Genomic DNA, 17,928 nt, shown 5'->3' on the forward strand with positions numbered 1-17,928 from the left:
AACCAGCTCCCTCGTCCCCGCCCACCAGCTCCACTTCCGGCGCGGCATCATGGCGGCCGAGGTGTCGGATCCCCTGGAGGAGGAGCTGACCTGCCAGGTGTGCCTGGAGATTTACACCGAGCCGGTGATCCTGAGCTGCAAGCACAGCTTCTGCCGGGGCTGCCTGGAGGCGGTGTGGAGGGAGGCGGAGGGTTACTCGTGCCCGCAGTGCCGGGCGGCCTGGGCGGACAGGCCCCGCCTGGAGAAGAACTTCCAACTGGCCAACATCGTGGCCGGTTACCTGGCCCTGGAGCCCCGCCAAGGCGTCGTGCCCTGCACCTACTGCACCAAGAAGAGGCGCTCGGCCCTCAAGAGCTGCCTGCAGTGTGAGGTGTCCATGTGCTCCCTGCACCTCCGGCTGCACCAGGAGAACGCGGTGCTGAAGGGCCACCCCCTGAGCGAGCCGACCGCGGACATGGCGATGGCCAAGTGCGCACAACATCAAAAGCTGCTGGAGATCTACTGCAAGGACGATGCTGCCTGTGTCTGCAGCCTCTGCGCTTTAATAGGAAGCCACAAGGGCCACGACTTAATCAGCGTCAGTGAAGCAGCGAAGGAGCTGAGGGTATGTCTGTGTGTGCGTCTGTCTCTGTCTCTGTCTCTGTGTTTGTGTGTGTGCGCACACCTGTGAACTGGCCAAGTTTCATTGACAGCAGATCATCTGTGGACTTTCATACATAATGCAGTAGAATTACCATATGAATACATGTACAAGAGCTCTTGGACACAGTGGCGGTGTCTCCATTTCTGTTCAAGCTGCGTCTGCACCAGGCAGGTGTCGTAGCATGTCTGAACAGATTTATTAAAATATCTTTGATCTTACAAATAAGCCTTGTTTCCTTCCTATGTTCCTATGTATATACAAATGTTTCCTTCCTATAACCTGAGGCCTGCACAATGCAGCACATTGTTATTACGAACTGAGTAGGCCTTTTGGCCCCTCAAGACTTTGCCATCATTCTCTAGATTCATGGCTGATCTGACATTCCTCATGTCAACTCTTCCCCTGTTTTCCCTGTAACCTTTGATTCCCCTCCACATCAAGAATCAGTCTATCTCAGTCTTAAAGTTGCGCAGTGACTGCTCCCCACAGCTCTCTGTGGCAAGTAGTTCCAAAGACACCACCCTCAAGAGAAAAAATACACCTCATTTTAGTTTTAAATTGAAACCTCTTTATTCTCACCCACTGGTCCTAGACTCTCCCATGAGGGAGAGTATCCTGTCAGCATTTACCCTGTCAAGCCCCTTAAGAATCCTATATGTTTCAATCTCTCATTCTTCTAAACCCAATGAGAAACGTGCTTTGATTATGACCCCATATCCATTTTCTTCCCTGTTCCCTCTTCACTTTGGTTCCATTGTCCGGAATCTCCACCGTTTTTTCAAAAAATGTCCAATAATCCAGCTTCCACTGCAGCATAGGGAAGAGAATTTCACAGGCAAACAACTGAGTGAAAAAGTTTATTTCTTAATGTCTGTCTTAAATCTTTCTCTTAAATGGGAGACCACAGTTTTAGACTGTCTTCAAGTACTAATGTCATTTGAGTTTTATTTGTATAGCAAAGCTTTGAGAGTTGTGCAGATCTTTCAGTTAGATCCAAGAATATTTGGTTAATTAATAATCATGATAGATGGTATTGAATTGGGATAACACAAATAAAACAAAACAAGTAACTTGTAACTCCATAGTTACAGACAATCGTTGAATTGAAAGCAAAATAAAATAAAGTACTGTACAATTATGAACGTTTAAGTTAATACATGAAAAATGCAGATCTCTGTAATTTACAGAATAAAAATGAAAAGTTGACTAATACTTATGTTAAAACCTGAGTAGTGTTTTTTTTCATTTATCATGTACACTATTTATACATTTAAAAATGATATAACAACCTGGAATGATTTATCTCTGCTGCTTCATGTTAGAATAATTTGGGAGATCAACAGGAGGAACTCAGGCAAAAAGTTAAAGTTTCCCAAGCTGCTCTTGAAGATGTTAAGAAAGAGAAGGAAAATGCTTTGGTGAGTAAACTAGCCAGTTGATGAATTGAAATTTTGAAAAGCTTAATGTCGTATGGTGTCAGCTGTTACTCGGTGGGTAGCACTCACACCTCTGAGCCTGCCACCTGGTTTGAGGTCCCACTTTGAAGACTTGAGCACTTAATCCAGGCTGAAACTCCAATTCAGTACTTGGAGCAATCTCTTTCAGTTGATAATTGAAACTGAGGCTCTGCCTAAGATTCTATGGCAATATTTTACAGAAGAGTGGGTGGGTTTTTCCTGTTGTCCTGACCTATATTTGCCTGTCTATCAGCCCCTAAAAACACATTATCTGATCATTAACAGATGTTTATTGGATTTTGCTATGGGCAGTTTAACGTTGCTTTTCCTGTATTACAATAGTGACTATACTTTAAAGGTATATCATTGCCTGTAAAGAGCTTTGGTGTGTACTAATGTTGCTGAAATACAAGGTCTTTCTTCCCTCTTGTTTGCCAAGCCCTATTTGATCCACAATGTGTTAATAAAGTTTGCAAGATTTAGGAGCAGGGTTATGCCATTTGACCCATTGAGTCTGCTCTGCCATTCGATCATGGCTGATATGCTCCTCACCTCCATTTTTCTGTCTTCTCTCCATATCCCTTCAACCCAATACCAATTAAAAGTCTGTCTAGCTGCTCCTCAAATTTATTCACTGTCCCAACATCCACCGCACTTTGGGGTAGGGAATTCCACAGATTCACAATCCTGTGGGAGTAGTAGTTTCTTCTCCACTCTGTTTTAAATTTGCTACCCTTTATCCTAAGACTGTGACCCCTCATCCTGGAATGCCCACAAGAGGAAACATCCACCCCACGCCTTTTTTATCACCTCAAATATCTCAATTTGATCTCCCCTTAGTCTTCTAAATTCCAGACAGTGTAGAGCTGAACAGTTCAATCTCTCTTCATATAACAGACCTCTCATCTCTAGGATCAATCCAGTGAACCTCCTCTGAAACCACTATATCCTCCTCCAAAACCACTATATCCTGCCTCAAATAAAGGGGACCAAAACTCTACACAATACTCAAAGTGCAGTCTCACCAATACCTACCTTTGTATTCTATTCCTTTAGCTGTAAAAGCCAACATTCCATTTGCTTTCTTTATTATCTGCTGCACCTACATGCTAGTTTTCTTTGACTCATGAATGAGTACACCTAGATCTCTCTGCACTGGAGCACCCCGAAGTGTCTCCCCATTAAGATAATGGGCTGCCTTTCCCATTTTTTTTTTACCCAAATGCATGACATCGCACTTATCCACAATAAACTCCATCTGCCACATCTTGGCACACACTCCTCGCCAATCTATATCCATTTGTAATTGGAATTTACCATCCTGCCTAGTTGTGTGTTGTCTGTAAATTTGGCCATAGAGCCTTCTATTCCTGTGTCCAAGTCGTTAGTTGTAGATTATCAATAGCTGGGTTCCAAGGACTGAAGCCTGTGGCACCATGCTAGATACATCTTGCTATCCAGGAAAAAAAAACCCATGTATTCTGACTCTGAATCGATTTGGGTTTGTCCCTAATCTGTGGGGCGTTTGGGCCAATGTGGGAGTGGAGGATTTTGACAGCTTCTCTTTAAATATCAGAATAACCTGCCTAGACAGTTGTAAAGGCTTAGTTGAACACAGATCGGCATTTTGACAACATCAAGGGATATAGGAGGTCCAGGAAAATGATGCTAAAGTAGAAGATCTGCTATGACCTCATTGAATGGCAAAGTAGCTTGAAGGACTGGTTGGCCTCCTTTTTTCTGATATAAATCAGCTGAGCTTCCAGCCTTATCCTGTGATTGTCTTCTATCATCTATTCAAATTATTCAGTGTGCTGACCCTCAGCTATACTGCCCCCACCCTCTCGACCCCAGTTAATTTGCAATCTTTATTGATGGGTTAACACCATTCATTTAACCAAAGGAAGCTCCTTTGACCAGAATCATCATCTATGCACATTGTGTGGTTGATGGAGTGACGGTGAACAATGGGGACATGAGGGGGTGAACTGAGAGAACGTTCACAAAGATCAGCGGTGCCCTAGTTTTTACTCTTCAAGTTTTCTATCCTAGGCCTATTCTTCCTGTTTTAAGGTTCACACAACATCAAATGCAACGTTTGTTATACGCAGTTTTGATGGGAGGGTAAAAAATTATATTTTCAATGTGAATGGATCAGAAATGGGATGAAATTGTTCATTTATTACATTCCTTCCCTCTGTTTTTACAATATGATCTTACTATTGGGATACTATATGAGAAAAGAAATATTTGCATTTCTGTAGTGCCCTGAATAATCTCTGGACACTTAAGCACTTTACATTATAACAGTGATTGGCTGTAGGGAATTTGGGTGCAATAGGTTTCTACAGTGATAAGGCAATGAACAAGTCATCAGCTTGAGATGTTAGTGGAGGGGCAAATATTGACCAGGACACTGCCAACTCTTTATCAAATAGTGTTGTGGATATTTTCCGTCCATTGGAGAGACAGATAGGATCTTGGTTTAATGCTTCAACCAAAAAAATAGCCTGCGTAATGTTGCCCACCTCTCCCTCAGAACTGTACTGGAGGGTTAGTCCAGAGCTTGAGTTTCTGGACTGGGGCTTGAACTCTCAACCTTCCTCCCTATAGGAGAGATTACCAGCCCCGAGGTACAGCTGACATCACTGATGACGAAGAGTGAATATGCAAGATCTGTTGTGTAAAGCTCCTGTATTATCTACTTACTCAAACCTTGCCACCAAAGGCAGCAATAAAGGAGAAGGAAATAAATGTTGAGGAGAAATACGAAGCTCTCAGGAGGCAGATTGATGATGAAGAGAGGAAAGCTTTCGAAGAGCTAGACAGGGAGAAGATCCAAGTAACAGCAGAGATCGATGCAAGGATCCTCGACGTCCAGAATGCAGCCAAAGAATTTGACAAGTCTCTAATGGATCTGAACAATCTGTCCGAAAAGTACGATGACATCCCATTTATACAGGTGATGAATATGTTAATGTAGCTTTTACTTGCAATCTATAAAACTGTTCAATATACTAAATGATCAATAATATTTCACACAAACTGAGCCCCTTTTGTTGACATTATTTGTGCATAATAATTGATGGCAGTGATCATCTACACGCAATAGCTTGCTCCATAAAGCTTCCATTTTCCCAGCTTTCCTCCTCCGAATGACAGTGGTTGATGGAGTGTTGGTTTTGTAGGTGCACCGCAGTCCGTCATGAAGCAGGAGTCAATGAAGGACATTACACTAGTTTTGGACAGGCGTTTGCACTGTTGGTGTGAACGGTGTGTTTAATTCTTGAGTGGTTCGCAGTCGAGCTCAGCTCCCAACCTGATTTTGAAACACATTTATTTTCTGAGAATGGTAGTCCTGTTCTGTTTGTCCTCTCCCTGTTCTGAAGGGAAGGTACTTGGCCTGATGCATGTATTACTGCCTGGTTAAAATTGCTGAGCTACTTGTGCTGTTCAGGAATAATTCAGGTAAGTATGGAATAAACCCACTCTCAGCAGCTTCCCACGAAGCTCCCTCTAGGTTGCAAATGGAATGCCATCATTTGTTGCAAGGGGAATGAAAATAGAGAAGTTTTATTGCAGCTGTTCAGGGCCTTGGTGCCACTATGTCTGCAGTACTGCATCGTTTTGGCCTCCTTATTTGAAAATAAATGATATTCATGCTTTTGAAACAGTTCAGAAAGGATTCATTGGACTAATTTCTGGGATGAGGAGATTGTCTTATGAAGAAAGGTTGGGTTTCTACCCAGCGGAGTTTAGAGGAATGAGGGATGTTCTTATGGAAACACACAATATCCTGGACTGAAGAGGGTGGTTATTTGATGAATATTTTCTGTGGAGCAGACTAAAACTAGAGAACATGCTTTAAGCTTAGGAATTCTCCCCTTTAAGACAGATGAGGGTTTAGGGTTATTGGAGTCTGAAATTCTCTTTCCCAAAAGGTAGTTGAGGTTGGGTCTTGTTATTCAAACCTCAATTGGATAAATTTATGATGAGAAAGTGTGTTATGGAATTCAGACCACAAGCAGAGAAGCCACGATCTCCTTGAACTGCGAAGCAAGTCTGAAGGACTCAGGACTAGGAGTATTCCACTTCATGTTCATTAGTGTAATTAGTACTCCGTGCAATAGTTTTCCATCTGCTCTCTGTCTTGTCATTGTTGGGTAACTTCCTCAGCTGGATGGGTGTAGGCAGGCTTGCTTTTCTCTTACTGTGGGTTCAGCTTCCATGTGCTAGGCCAGTGACAGCTCTCTTTGTCATCTTCTGTCCCCATTTAAAAGGAATTCCTTTAAAGTGGATCCATTCCCTTTCCATGGCCTGTGTGAGTGACCATCTGAGCATGGTTGGTTTTGTTTCAGACACCGCATATCCCTCACCATGTTGCTTACTTCCACCTTGGGCAGCTGTTGCTGAATTCATTATCTGTGGCTCTATCATCATTGTGCCAGTACTCTAACTGCCAGACTCCAATTCTCTCACCCCCACCCCCACCTCACCCCACATCGCTCTCTCTCTCTCTCTCTCTCTCTCTCTCTCTCTCTCTCTCTCTCTCTCTCTCTCTCTCTCTCTCTCTCTCTCCTTTCTCTCTCTCCCCATTTTTTTCCTTTGCCTTTTCCCTTTTTTTTCCTTTCTGTTTCCCTTTCACACTCCCTCTCATGCACCACAGTTGCAGGCACTTTATCACCTCTTTCCCCCTCACCCTGCACACTGTTCCTTTGGCTGTTTTCTCTTCAGGACAAGCGTGGTGGGTTGTTTGCTATATCCCACTCCTATAGCAGTAATGCTTTCAGTTTCTGAGCTCATACAGGCTGAACTTCACTGTCCTTTAAAAAGCCTTAACCTGCTTAAACTACCTCCTAGAATAAATCACCTGTCACCCTCGTCTAATGTCTGATATTGGGGCTTGATATACACCTCTGTGAAATACTGGGCAGTTCTGTATGGTAACATGCAACAAAGGTAAATATATTGCTGAACAAAGACATGTTTGTCAAAGCTTTTCATCTTGCGCTCGTCAGAGGTAATTCACGAGGATATCAGTTGAAGGAGAGCACCAGCACTGAGAGGACAGTGTTGATTGGTTTGGATGGTGGTACAGAGGGTTGATTTTTCTATAACTGTGGGTTCAAGCACTTGCCAACCAATGAGCACTAACCTCACATACAGCATTAATATTGATTTTCCCTTTAAAATAGCATTCATTGTGAAATGTTCTGATGAGTGCAAGACAGAGAAAAAAAAGTTTTTTTTGTATCATTATTCAAGCTTTCTGTTGCCAAACCACTAAAGGTAAATGTGTGGTAATGCTGGTTCCACTTGTGGGTGTAACCCTTCCTGCCAGCCTTTCAGTAAGATTGAGCCTGTTAATGTCCTGTATTACACCGTGTTCCCTGTCTGTTTTGTTTCAGGAATTTAACTCCATCACTGCCCGGTAAGTAAAAACCTGCTCATGCAATTCAGTCAAACCGAAAAACATCACCAGACAAGCTGTTTTACACTTGACTAAGTTGTTCTTTGCAGTTTAAAATCTCATGCCCTCTATCTGATCCCTGACACTCCCTTTGATCTTACTTCCTCCCATCCATCCACCCACCCCATCCCACCCCATCCCACCCCACCCCACCCCCATAAAACCCTCTGTTGCTCTGTCTTCTGTTCTGAAGGAAACTCCTATTTGATTCACCTTTGATCAGTATCTCTGTTTACAGATGCTGCTGAACCCACTGAGTATTTTGTTTCAAAGTTTCAGCATCGGCCTTATTTTTGTTTTGATCTTACACTATTTTACATTGGTCAGTTCAAAGATTGCACTAACACAGCCGGTCGTAGTGTTGCGTGGCTTGTTGAAATATGATTTTTTTTGTGTGCTCAGCTGTCCGAGCAAGTCCAAATAAACAGGCCCAGTTTGTGCAACCTGGGTCTGTTTGATACAAATGATCTGTAATGGTCACTACAGTTCACTATAAGATTGTTAGACCTTTGTATTAAACATAATTGCAGTGAATGGGACAAGTGACAGATGGAGTTTAATTTGGATAAATGTGAGGTATTGTTTTTTGGTAAAATAAACGAGGGGAGGACTTGTACAATTAAAAGTAGGGCCTTGGGATTTGTTATAGAATAGAGACCTAGGAGTTCAGGTACATGATTCTTTGAAGGTTGCGGCAAATGTAGACAGGGTGATTAAGAAGGCTTTTAGCACGCTTGTCTTAATTGCTCAGACCTTTTGAGTGTAGGAGTTAGGATGTCATATTGAGGTTGTACAGGATGTTGGTGAGGTCTCTTCTGGAGTACTCTGTCCAGTTCTGGTTATCCTGTTACAGGAAGGATATTATTAAGAGAGTTCAGAAAAGGTTTGCCAGAATGTTGAAGCTTTATGTTACAAGGAGAGACTGGATAGGCCAAGACGTTTTTCCCTGGAGAGTGGGAGATTGAGGGATGGCCTTATAGAGGTTTATAAAATCATGAGGGGCATAGCTAAGGTGAATGGCAGATGTCCTTTCCATGGGGTGGGGGTTTTCAAGACTAGAGGGCATATTTTTAAGGCGAGAGGAGGAAGATTTTTAAAAAGACACAAGGGGCAACTTTTTTTTAATGTGGTTCATGTGCGGGATGAACTTCCAGAGGAAGTGGTGGATCCAAGTACAGTTACGACGTTTAAAAGTACACGAATAGGAAAAGTTTGGAGAGATATGGGCCAAGTGCAGATAGGTGGGACTTGTTTAGTTTGGGATGTAGGATCTGTTTCTGTCATTGTCTCAGAGTGTAAACAGCTTTGTCGTATTGAATGGTTGAGAGGCCAAGTGACCTGCTCCTAATCCCATATGTATGTTGTTTGCCTTTTTGTTGTCTCTGTGGTTGTGCTCAGGTGGATCTGCATGTATGACATTTGTTCTTCGGTTCCCTATGAACTGAGGCAGATCTTTTGCTCGTTGGAGTATAATGTTACAGGGAGTTCGGTGTGTGTGTGTGTGTGTGTGTGTTAGTTACAGGGGGTGGGAGTGTGTTTGAGATATTTGTCTTTGAGGATATCACTGAATATTCCAAGAGAAGAAGTGGATAAAGGCTCACTGTTGTTTGTTTTTTGAGTATATTATAAATATTTGAGAGTCTCAGTGAATGTTATGACACTGACCTTGTCTACTTTGACTGAACTAATGTCACAAATGATTGCTGCAACAGGGCAAACACATTCCCATTTTACCGAGTCCCAGGGACACAGCCCCTCTCTGGTCTTATGGATGTAAGGGAATGCAAGAGAGCACAGAGGGTACATGTTACCCAAGTCAGTCAGTCAGTCAGTCCGAATTCAAAGTAGGTCAAAAGCAACATAATCTGTTTTTCATTTTCAGTCACCTAATGTAAGGCTGGGAAGGCAACAAGCTCTACTTTCTTGCCACCATGTTCCAGGGAATAGAAAGATCCCACAGTGCTAATTGAAGAAGAGTAAGGAGTTCTTGTGGTGACCTGGCCAACGTTAGCCCTTCATGCAGTATTACAAAATAAGACACGTACTTGTCAGATTTCTATTTTTGGCACCGTGCTGGTTTCAAGTAGCTCCTGTATTTGCTTCCAGAACAGGTGTCTCCCCTAAATGGATAATTAGTCACATGAAATGGTGAGCCATTTCACTGTGACAGGTAGGTCTGTACGTGATATAGCAATAGTGCTCATTATATTCAGGATTTGTGAATAATATTTACTCTACATGAATAGCCATGATCCGACTGTGTGTTTCTCAGGATGAGCATGTTGATTGGATTGGTTGAGACATGATCCTCATGTTAAACCTGATGAAGCTGGTTTTAACATCAGCAGAACAGGCAGTTTTTGAACCTGAGTGTGTGATTTCACCAGAATGGATGACCTTTCTTAAAACTGAACCTTAGAAGGGCCTGTTAACTTAATTAACTGTTAAGGGTGTAGGTTTGCTCGCTGAGCTGTAGGTTTGATATAATTAACTATTGCACCTTCACGGAAGTTTTGCACTTTGCTGCTTAAATGCTTACTGAGAAATCGTAATGTATTATTTCACATGTCTTGTTCTCATTTAATCTACATATGTTTCCAGCTTGAAGGATATCTCGCTGCCACTCGAGTCGATGCCTTATTCTTTGAATAGTGTGCAAGTGAAAGACCATATAAAATGTTCAGTTGAGGGAAGTGAGGAGCAGAGGAGCAGACAGATAATGGTCAAACTCTGTAAGTACGCTACAACAGTCCACTTTTTAAAAAGTCATGCCTCCTGTTTTATAAATATTTGCTCATTGGTTCCTGTTCAGTTGTGCTGCTGTATTTCAGCTGTCATAATATAGTTGTGACCATCAAGTGGCTCTGTGTCAGAAGTTATTGGATCATAGGAACAGGAGTAGGCCATTTGACCCATTGAGCCTGCTCTGCTACTTAATGCTGATGGCTGATCAAACACTTCAGTATCTTCTACCCATACTATTACCCTAACCCATTGCACCACTGATAAATCGATATTTTCCCACTAACATACTCAAACACTGTGCTTCCACAGCCCTCTGGGATCGAGAATTCCAGAGATTCACTGCCCTCTGTGGAAAGAAATTTCTCCTCGTCTTGGTCCCAAATGGCATCCATGGTTTTTTTAAACTTTATGACCTCAGTTCTAGGCTCCTCAACCAAGGGAAACGCTCTACACTGTCGATTTAAATATTTTGTAGATTTCGATGAGATCATCTGACATGCTTCAAAATTCTAGGCTTTCTCTGGTTGTCACTGTTTTGGCCATGAAAATTTCAATTTGTTAATTGACTGTGGACAGATTTGAGGATTTATCATGACTATTGAAACTAACTCAAGAAAAATGGTTATTTCGCCCTGCTGGTCTACATATCTTTTGATAGAAAAGTGAAAGTTTTGGAAGTTCCTAGTGAAATCGAAGTGCTGTGGATAACAGATTTCGCATATACAAATACAGGGGTGACCTTACAGAGGTTTATAAAATCAGGAGGGGTGTGGATAGGGTGAATAGCCAAGGTATTTTACCTTGGATGGGGGAAGTCAAAAACTAGAGAACATAGATTTAAGGTGAGGGGGACAGATTTAACTCTTTCACCCAGAGAGTGGTGTGTGTATGGAACAAGCTGTCAGAGGAAGTGGTGGAGGTGGGTATAATTACATCATTTAAAAGGCATCTGAATTGGAACTTAAGATGTTCAGAGGGATATGGGCCAAATGCTGGAAAATGGGACTAGGCCAGATTGGGATATCTGGTCAGCATGGATGGGTTTGGACTGAAGGGTCTGTTTCGATACTGTATGACTATTTTCACATTGAGAGAGACTGGAAATACACACATGCTGGGAGATCTTGTTTCATGGGAATCAAGCTAACACTGGTCCTTTATCACGTATAATGAATGTTAGTCACAACAAGTAGTTTTATGTGACATCGTTGTAGAAAGAGGCCTCCAAACACTCACCCAATGTCAATGCTAGTGGTCAGGCAAGGTGAGAATGGAGTGTGTGTGAACTGTGTAGTTTAATTACTGTCACCCCTGAAAGAGTGGTCTCCCGGTGATTAGCTGAGGACAGTTATAAGGGAAAGAAGTTGAAGGAGTAAATTACTGCAGATGTTGGAATCTACTGAAAACAACAAATGCTGGCGATCACAGTGGATCAGGCAGCATCCATGGACAGAAAGCAAGCTAATGTTCAGAGTCTAGGTGATTCTTCAGAGCTGAAGTGAAGTGTGGAGGGGACAGCATTTATGCAATAGTTTAGAGGAGGTGAAATAATGGGTGTAGAGTGCTGGTAGAGAAAAGGTGTCAGTAGTTCAGATTAAGTGATTGGAATGTAAGAATTGCAGAACAATGGTGTGTCTCCTGCCAGACTTGAAAGGACAGAATCAACAAGGTAAAAACAAGGACTGCAGATGCTGGAAACCCGAGTCTAGATTGGAGTGGTGCTGGGAAAGCACAGCAGGTCAGGCAGCAACCGAGGAGCAGGAAAAATCGACGTTTCGGGCAAAAGCCCTTCATCAGGAACAGAACATGAAGGGCTTTTGCCCGAAACATCGATTTTCCTGCTCCTTGGTTGCTGCCTGACCTGCTGTGCTTTTCCAGCACCACTCTAATCTTGAAAGGACAGATACTAGGACTGGGGGAAGAGGACATGATAACAAGCTAAAAGAAAAGGAAGAAATGGTTCACGATTTGAAGATGTTGAACTCAATATGAAGTCCCACAGGCTGTAAAGTGCCTCGCCTGAAGGTGAGATGTTGTTCTTCCGGTTTGCGCTGTGATTCACTGGAGCACTGCTGCATGTCAGAGACAGACGTGAGTAGGAAGTGATGTAAAAATGACCAGCGATGGGAAAGTCATGCTTGCGCACAGACTGGAGTGTTCTGCAGAGTGGTCACCCTGTCTCCATTTGGTTTCTCCACTTTTGGTGTAGCAAATACAATATTCAAGATTACAGGTGAAAGGCTGCTTCACCTGGAAAGATGGTGAGCAGGCAGGAGGTGAAGGGGCAGCTGTTGCACCTTCTGCAGTTACTGGGAAAGTGCATGAGAGGGGAGATGGAGATTGTGGAATTGACTAGAGAGACTCAGGGGGAACGATCCCTGTAAAGTACAGACCGGGAGGGGGAGGGGGAGGTATGTTTGGTGGTGGGATTGTGCTGGAACTATCTGAAATGGTGGAGAATGATCCTTTGAATGCGGACACTGGTGAGATGCAGAGTGAGGACAAGGGGAACCTAATCACGTTTATGAGTGATGGGCAGGGATAAGGGTGATGGGTCAGATGGGGTTGAAGGCCCTGTTAACCACAGTGGGTGGGAAACCACAGTTATGGAAGAAGCCAACCCTGTCAGCAGCATTGTTTTGGAAGTTGGCATCATCTGAACAGATGCAGTGTAGGTGAACTGGGAGATTGGGATGGAGTCCTTGCAGGGGGTGTGAGGAATGTAGTGAAAGAAGCTATGGGAGTCAATGGCTTTGTAGTGGATGGCAGTGGATAGTTTATTCCCTGAAATGTAGACAGAGGGGTCAAGTAGAGGAAGGGAAGTGTCAGAAATGAACAATGTGAATGTTTATAGAGGAGTGGAAATTGGAGGCAAAATGAATGAAGTTTTCAAGGTCCAGGTGGGAGCATGAAGCAGCACTGAAACAGCTGATGTAACCAGGAGAGAGTTGTGGGAGAGAGCTAGTGTAAGATTGAAACGAGGATCATTTACATACCCCATAAAGAGGCTGGTATAACTGGGACCCACGTGAGAGCCCATAGCCACTCCTTTGACTTGGCAGAAGTGAGATTAATTACAAGAGAAATTATTCAGAGAGAGAACAAGTTCAGCCAGGTGGAGGAGAGTGGTGATGGATGAAGATTGTTCAGGTCTCTGGTTGGGGAAGAAGCAGAGACTCTCAGGCCATCCTGATGGGGAATGGAGGTGTAGAGGGATTAGACATCCGTGGTGAACAGGAGACAGTTAGGGCTAGGGAACTGGAAATTGTCAACGTGGTGTGGGGCATCAGAGGAATCGCAGATGTAGGTGAGGAGAGAGGATGGAGTCTGGGTAGGTTGGAGTTAAGCTTTCTGTGACTGCTCTGGATTCTGTAGAAATAGGAAAATGGAAATAAAATACAGTGGACTTTTTTGGCCTCTCCTGGGTCCTGGTCCCAAATTAATTGAAAAATAAAATTTGAAAAAATCTTTAAGAAGTATAATATAGGAGGCCTCCTGTTTTAAGACTAAGGTGTGAAGAATTCTTTTCTCTGTGGAATGTGAGTCATTGGAGTGTTCTTTCCGAGAGAGTGATGAAGTAAGGCCCATTGATTTTTTTTTGAAGGCAGAGGTAGATAGGTTTTTGACAAATGACAAAGACCCGAGTTGTGGGAGAGTAGGTGGGAAAATGGACTTACGGTCACATTGAGATCAGCTGTGTTGTTACGGAGCAGACTCTAGGCACTGAATGGCCTACTCCTGGTTCTAATTCACATGTTCATACCTGAGTGTTGGTCTTGTGGGAAGCTTGGGGAGCCTTCATCCCACACAAAGACCTCGAGTTACAATCGCAATTGGCTGGCTGCTAAATTCATTTACGTCTGATCAACATCTATAAAACAGATGCTGCTGGACTGAAATAGTTCAGGAATCAATTTATTAAATAAGTTTATTAATCTACTAAATCAAATATTTATTAATAATTCAGGAATTGATCATTAATACAAATTAATTAGTTATGCCAGAATGGCATGGTGGCTCAGTGGTTAGCACTGCTGCCTCACGGCACCAGGGACCCAGGTTCGATTCCAGCCTTGGGCGACTGTGCAAACTCCACACAGACATTCTCCCTGTTTCTGCATCGGTTTCCTCCCACAGTCCAAATATGTACAGACCAGGTGAATTGGCCATGCTAAATTGCCTCATAGTGTTAGGTGCATTAGTCACAGGGAAATGGGTCTGGGTGAGTTACTCTTCGGAGGGTCGGTGTGGACTTGTTGGGCCGAAGGGCCTGTTTCCACACTGTGTAGGGAATCTAATCTAATCTAATTCCAAGTCTTGAGTCACACTGGCCAGTTTTTGCCCTCCAGGCAGTATTCTGATTTATTAGAAATCTTGCAGGAAAGGATAGTAATCTTGTACTTCTGTCATGTCCAAAACTGCCTGATAACAAGATAATACTTCTGAATTTTGGGAATGGTTACAGTCACAGGATGGTTTCAGCATGTTAGTAAGCTATTCAGTCCTTCACATTTCAGCTGGCTGTTTGCCCCCATAAGCACCTTGCCGAGTGAGATTCCCATGCCTTCTCTCTGTAACACAGCACAGTCTTTCTTAATGAGAAAATATGGCTGTTTGATTTACATGCGAAATGTTAGTTAAAGAAAAACTATTGACCATCAAGTGGGGAGAACTCCCTTACTTTTTAAGTCATCCCAGTTTTTAATTTGTGCCCACCTCAGTGGGAGAATGGGTTATTCATTTAACATTTCATCCAAACGATGCCTCTTCCAACAGTGCACACCGTGTGGGTGCTGAACACTGTGTGTGGGTGCTGAACACTGTGTGTGGGTGCTGAACACTGTGTGTGGGTGCTGAACACTGTGTGTGGGTGCTGAACACTGTGTGTGGGTGCTGAACACTGTGTGTGGGTGCTGAACACTGTGTGTGGGTGCTGAACACTGTGTGTGGGTGCTGAACACTGTGTGTGGGTGCTGAACACTGTGTGTGGGTGCTGAACACTGTGTGTGGGTGCTGAACACTGTGTGTGGGTGCTGAACACTGTGTGTGGGTGCTGAACACTGTGTGTGGGTGCTGAACACTGTGTGTGGGTGCTGAACACTGTGTGTGGGTGCTGAACACTGTGTGTCAGTTTGGAATTTGTGTTCAAGTCCCTCAGGGCGGGACTTGACCTTCTAACCAGACTGCCAAGGTGAGTGTGCCACCAATAAGCCAAGGATTTGGAAATGGAGTGTTTGAAGAAAGTGAAATGCATAAAAGGGTGGAGATTCTGCAGGAAGTGAGCAAGTCATTTACCCTCACCATCTTCTCTTACTGACAGATGGCCAATCACCAACTCTCGATCCAGACACAGCAAACCCATACCTCGTTCTGACAGACAACAATAGAACAGTGTCAGCATCGAATTACATCCAGGTGTTTCCGAAAAGTACACAAATTTTTGACCGGTGGCCCCAGATCCTTGGTGCTAAGGGTGTGAGTTATGGCCAGTCTTACTGGGAGATCCAGGTGAAGGATGGTGATGGGGCCTGGAGTATTGGAGTGTGCTACAAGAGTATCAACAGGAAAGGAGAGGGTAATGACTGTCTGCTGGGGTTTAATGATAAATCATGGTGTATCCACTCTGGGCCGGATGCTCTATCAGGTCTACACAACGGCAGGAGAATTGCCGTGAAGGCAGAGAAACCCTCCACAGTTGGAGTGTATATCAATTTTGAAGGTGGGATAATCTCCTTCTACAGTGTGCCAGGGAGTGAACTCACCTTGTTGCATACCTTCAATGGAAGATTCACTGAACCCCTCTACCCAGCCCTGCGGGTCCGAATGGGAGTGACCCTGTCCCTGTCTGTTCTGAAGTGATTGTTAAAACTCTGATATATCCTGCATTCCACCATTGTGTTCGGTTTCTCTGTCAAAATTGCCTTCGTCACAAAAATTTGAACCTACAATATTGCAAAAAGTTGGTTTTCCTCACGCTGTTCCTATTGACTATGTAATCGATCCTTCAGCCCAGGCATGTCCAAATCCGGTTTGGTTCTAGTGGTTTACATGCTATTTAACTAAACTTCAATCCTCGTAAAAGGGCCAGTCAGGTATAATCTGTATCTGCTAGAAACAGTCTTGCTTCAAATCAGGATGCATGTATTTATTTAATATCTTCATGTGTAATTTAATGTTGGTCAATATGTTCCTGAATTTGAAGTGAATGGATTGGTTGAAAATCGATCTCCTATAGAAGAGAAAGAAATAAGATCTGGAAATAAAGATTAGTTGCAAAAAAAAAGCTGCAGCTTGCATATTTGTCAGTGTTTGATTAGAGTGGGCTCATTCCCAAGTTCTTTGAGAGGTTGAATGTGAAGCACTGATTTGCTATTACAGAAGTCTCATGAGCACATGGGACAAAGCCAAATTTCAAATGATAGCTGCAATTTATATTATTGGAGAAATGGTGTAACGTGATTGAGTGTTGCCATGAGAAAGCAATAGGCAACATTGATTCCTTATTCCCCCAGGTAATTTGATAGGCTCAAGGCTTGAACAGTATGTTTGTAGAGCACAGGCCCTGTGCATGAATATTTGTCACTTCTAACAAGCCACAACATGAGCTCAATTGATTATCATCATTGGTTGTTAGTATAACTATTAGTGCAGTTGGGATTGTTCAGCACCTGCAGGCCAATCACCTGTTTCTAACACGTTTTAATTTTAAGCTTTGTAAATGCAGGCTGGTTGAGTACGATCTGTTCTCTGCCTGTTATGAGCAGCAAAAGGAACATGCTGTTTGATTCAGTCAACCAATCACCAATCTGTGGCTTATTTTCCTGGCATTCCAGTGACACTAAAATCCTTACATAGTCTTGCTCAACTGTGTTTGATAAGTAGAACCTCTTTGGATTTAGCACAGCACTTTGTTAGTAGGAAACTGTGGCATTCTTGTTTCTGTCCTGATGATTCCAAGACACAAATCTGTAGCACCACATCTTTCTGTCTCTCTTAAGCAATGTTCCACGTACATTAAAACTCCTGAATGCATACATCAAGTTGGTCTCTGTGACTCAAACTATAGGTTCCAAGGTAATAAATAGTAGGCATCCTTGTTAGATTTCAAACACACACTGGAATAATTCTCATTACTGTCCAGTGTCTCACATCTGAACTTGAAGACGAATTAATTCTTGCATCAAACCCATCAAAAGTCGCTCATCTTGAAGACAAATGGATTAATGTGCATGGTTTACTATCTGTGATATGAAAGGATGTTGCCATAAAAGGTTATACATTACTAGCTGAGTGATATAAACGTGAACAGCTTGAACTCTCATGACCAGCACAGAATGTAGATCCACATACGAAGAAGTCAACAAGTCTTGACCTTTATCAGTCTATGTAAGAAATTCATTCTGAAGAAGAGCCTTGAATGTGTCTGATATCTATGATATTGTTGTGTACATGGCGTATACTTTTGTTTCTCTATAATTGCGATTTTTAAAAAAAAATAAATTTGCTTTAGTCAATCATTTGCAGCGCATTGCTGTATAATCTGTGTGAAAAGCCATCATGGGGTAATTGCTAATCTTGTGGGGGCTGGGGGCTCTGCCAGTTCTCTCGTGGCT

At 43.0% G+C, this 17,928-nt stretch overlaps 1 protein-coding gene across 1 annotated transcript; it reads left to right on the forward strand.

The window, feature by feature from the left end:
• The first annotated feature begins 17 nt into the window (after positions 1-17).
• On the forward strand, positions 18-17,355 carry LOC140479151 (E3 ubiquitin/ISG15 ligase TRIM25-like). The gene is made up of 6 exons (XM_072573112.1): positions 18-604; positions 1,966-2,061; positions 4,829-5,062; positions 7,509-7,531; positions 10,172-10,302; positions 15,636-17,355. The coding sequence occupies exons 1-6, from the start codon at positions 50-52 to the stop codon at positions 16,172-16,174; spliced, it is 1,578 nt and encodes a 525-aa protein (XP_072429213.1). The 5' UTR covers positions 18-49; the 3' UTR covers positions 16,175-17,355.
• The last annotated feature ends 573 nt before the right edge of the window (positions 17,356-17,928 follow it).

This window comes from Chiloscyllium punctatum, chromosome 6 (genome assembly GCF_047496795.1).
Source record: "Chiloscyllium punctatum isolate Juve2018m chromosome 6, sChiPun1.3, whole genome shotgun sequence".
In the NCBI taxonomy this organism is placed as follows: domain Eukaryota; kingdom Metazoa; phylum Chordata; class Chondrichthyes; order Orectolobiformes; family Hemiscylliidae; genus Chiloscyllium; species Chiloscyllium punctatum.

Excerpts from the sequence above, each read along its gene's own strand:
- LOC140479151 (XM_072573112.1), top strand. The coding sequence starts at position 50 with ATGGCGGCCGAGGTGTCGGATCCCCTGGAGGAGGAGCTGACCTGCCAG. Across the intron at positions 5,063-7,508 it reads ATGACATCCCATTTATACAG|GAATTTAACTCCATCACTGC; the intron begins GTGATGAATATG and ends GTTTTGTTTCAG. Across the intron at positions 10,303-15,635 it reads ACAGATAATGGTCAAACTCT|ATGGCCAATCACCAACTCTC; the intron begins GTAAGTACGCTA and ends TCTTACTGACAG.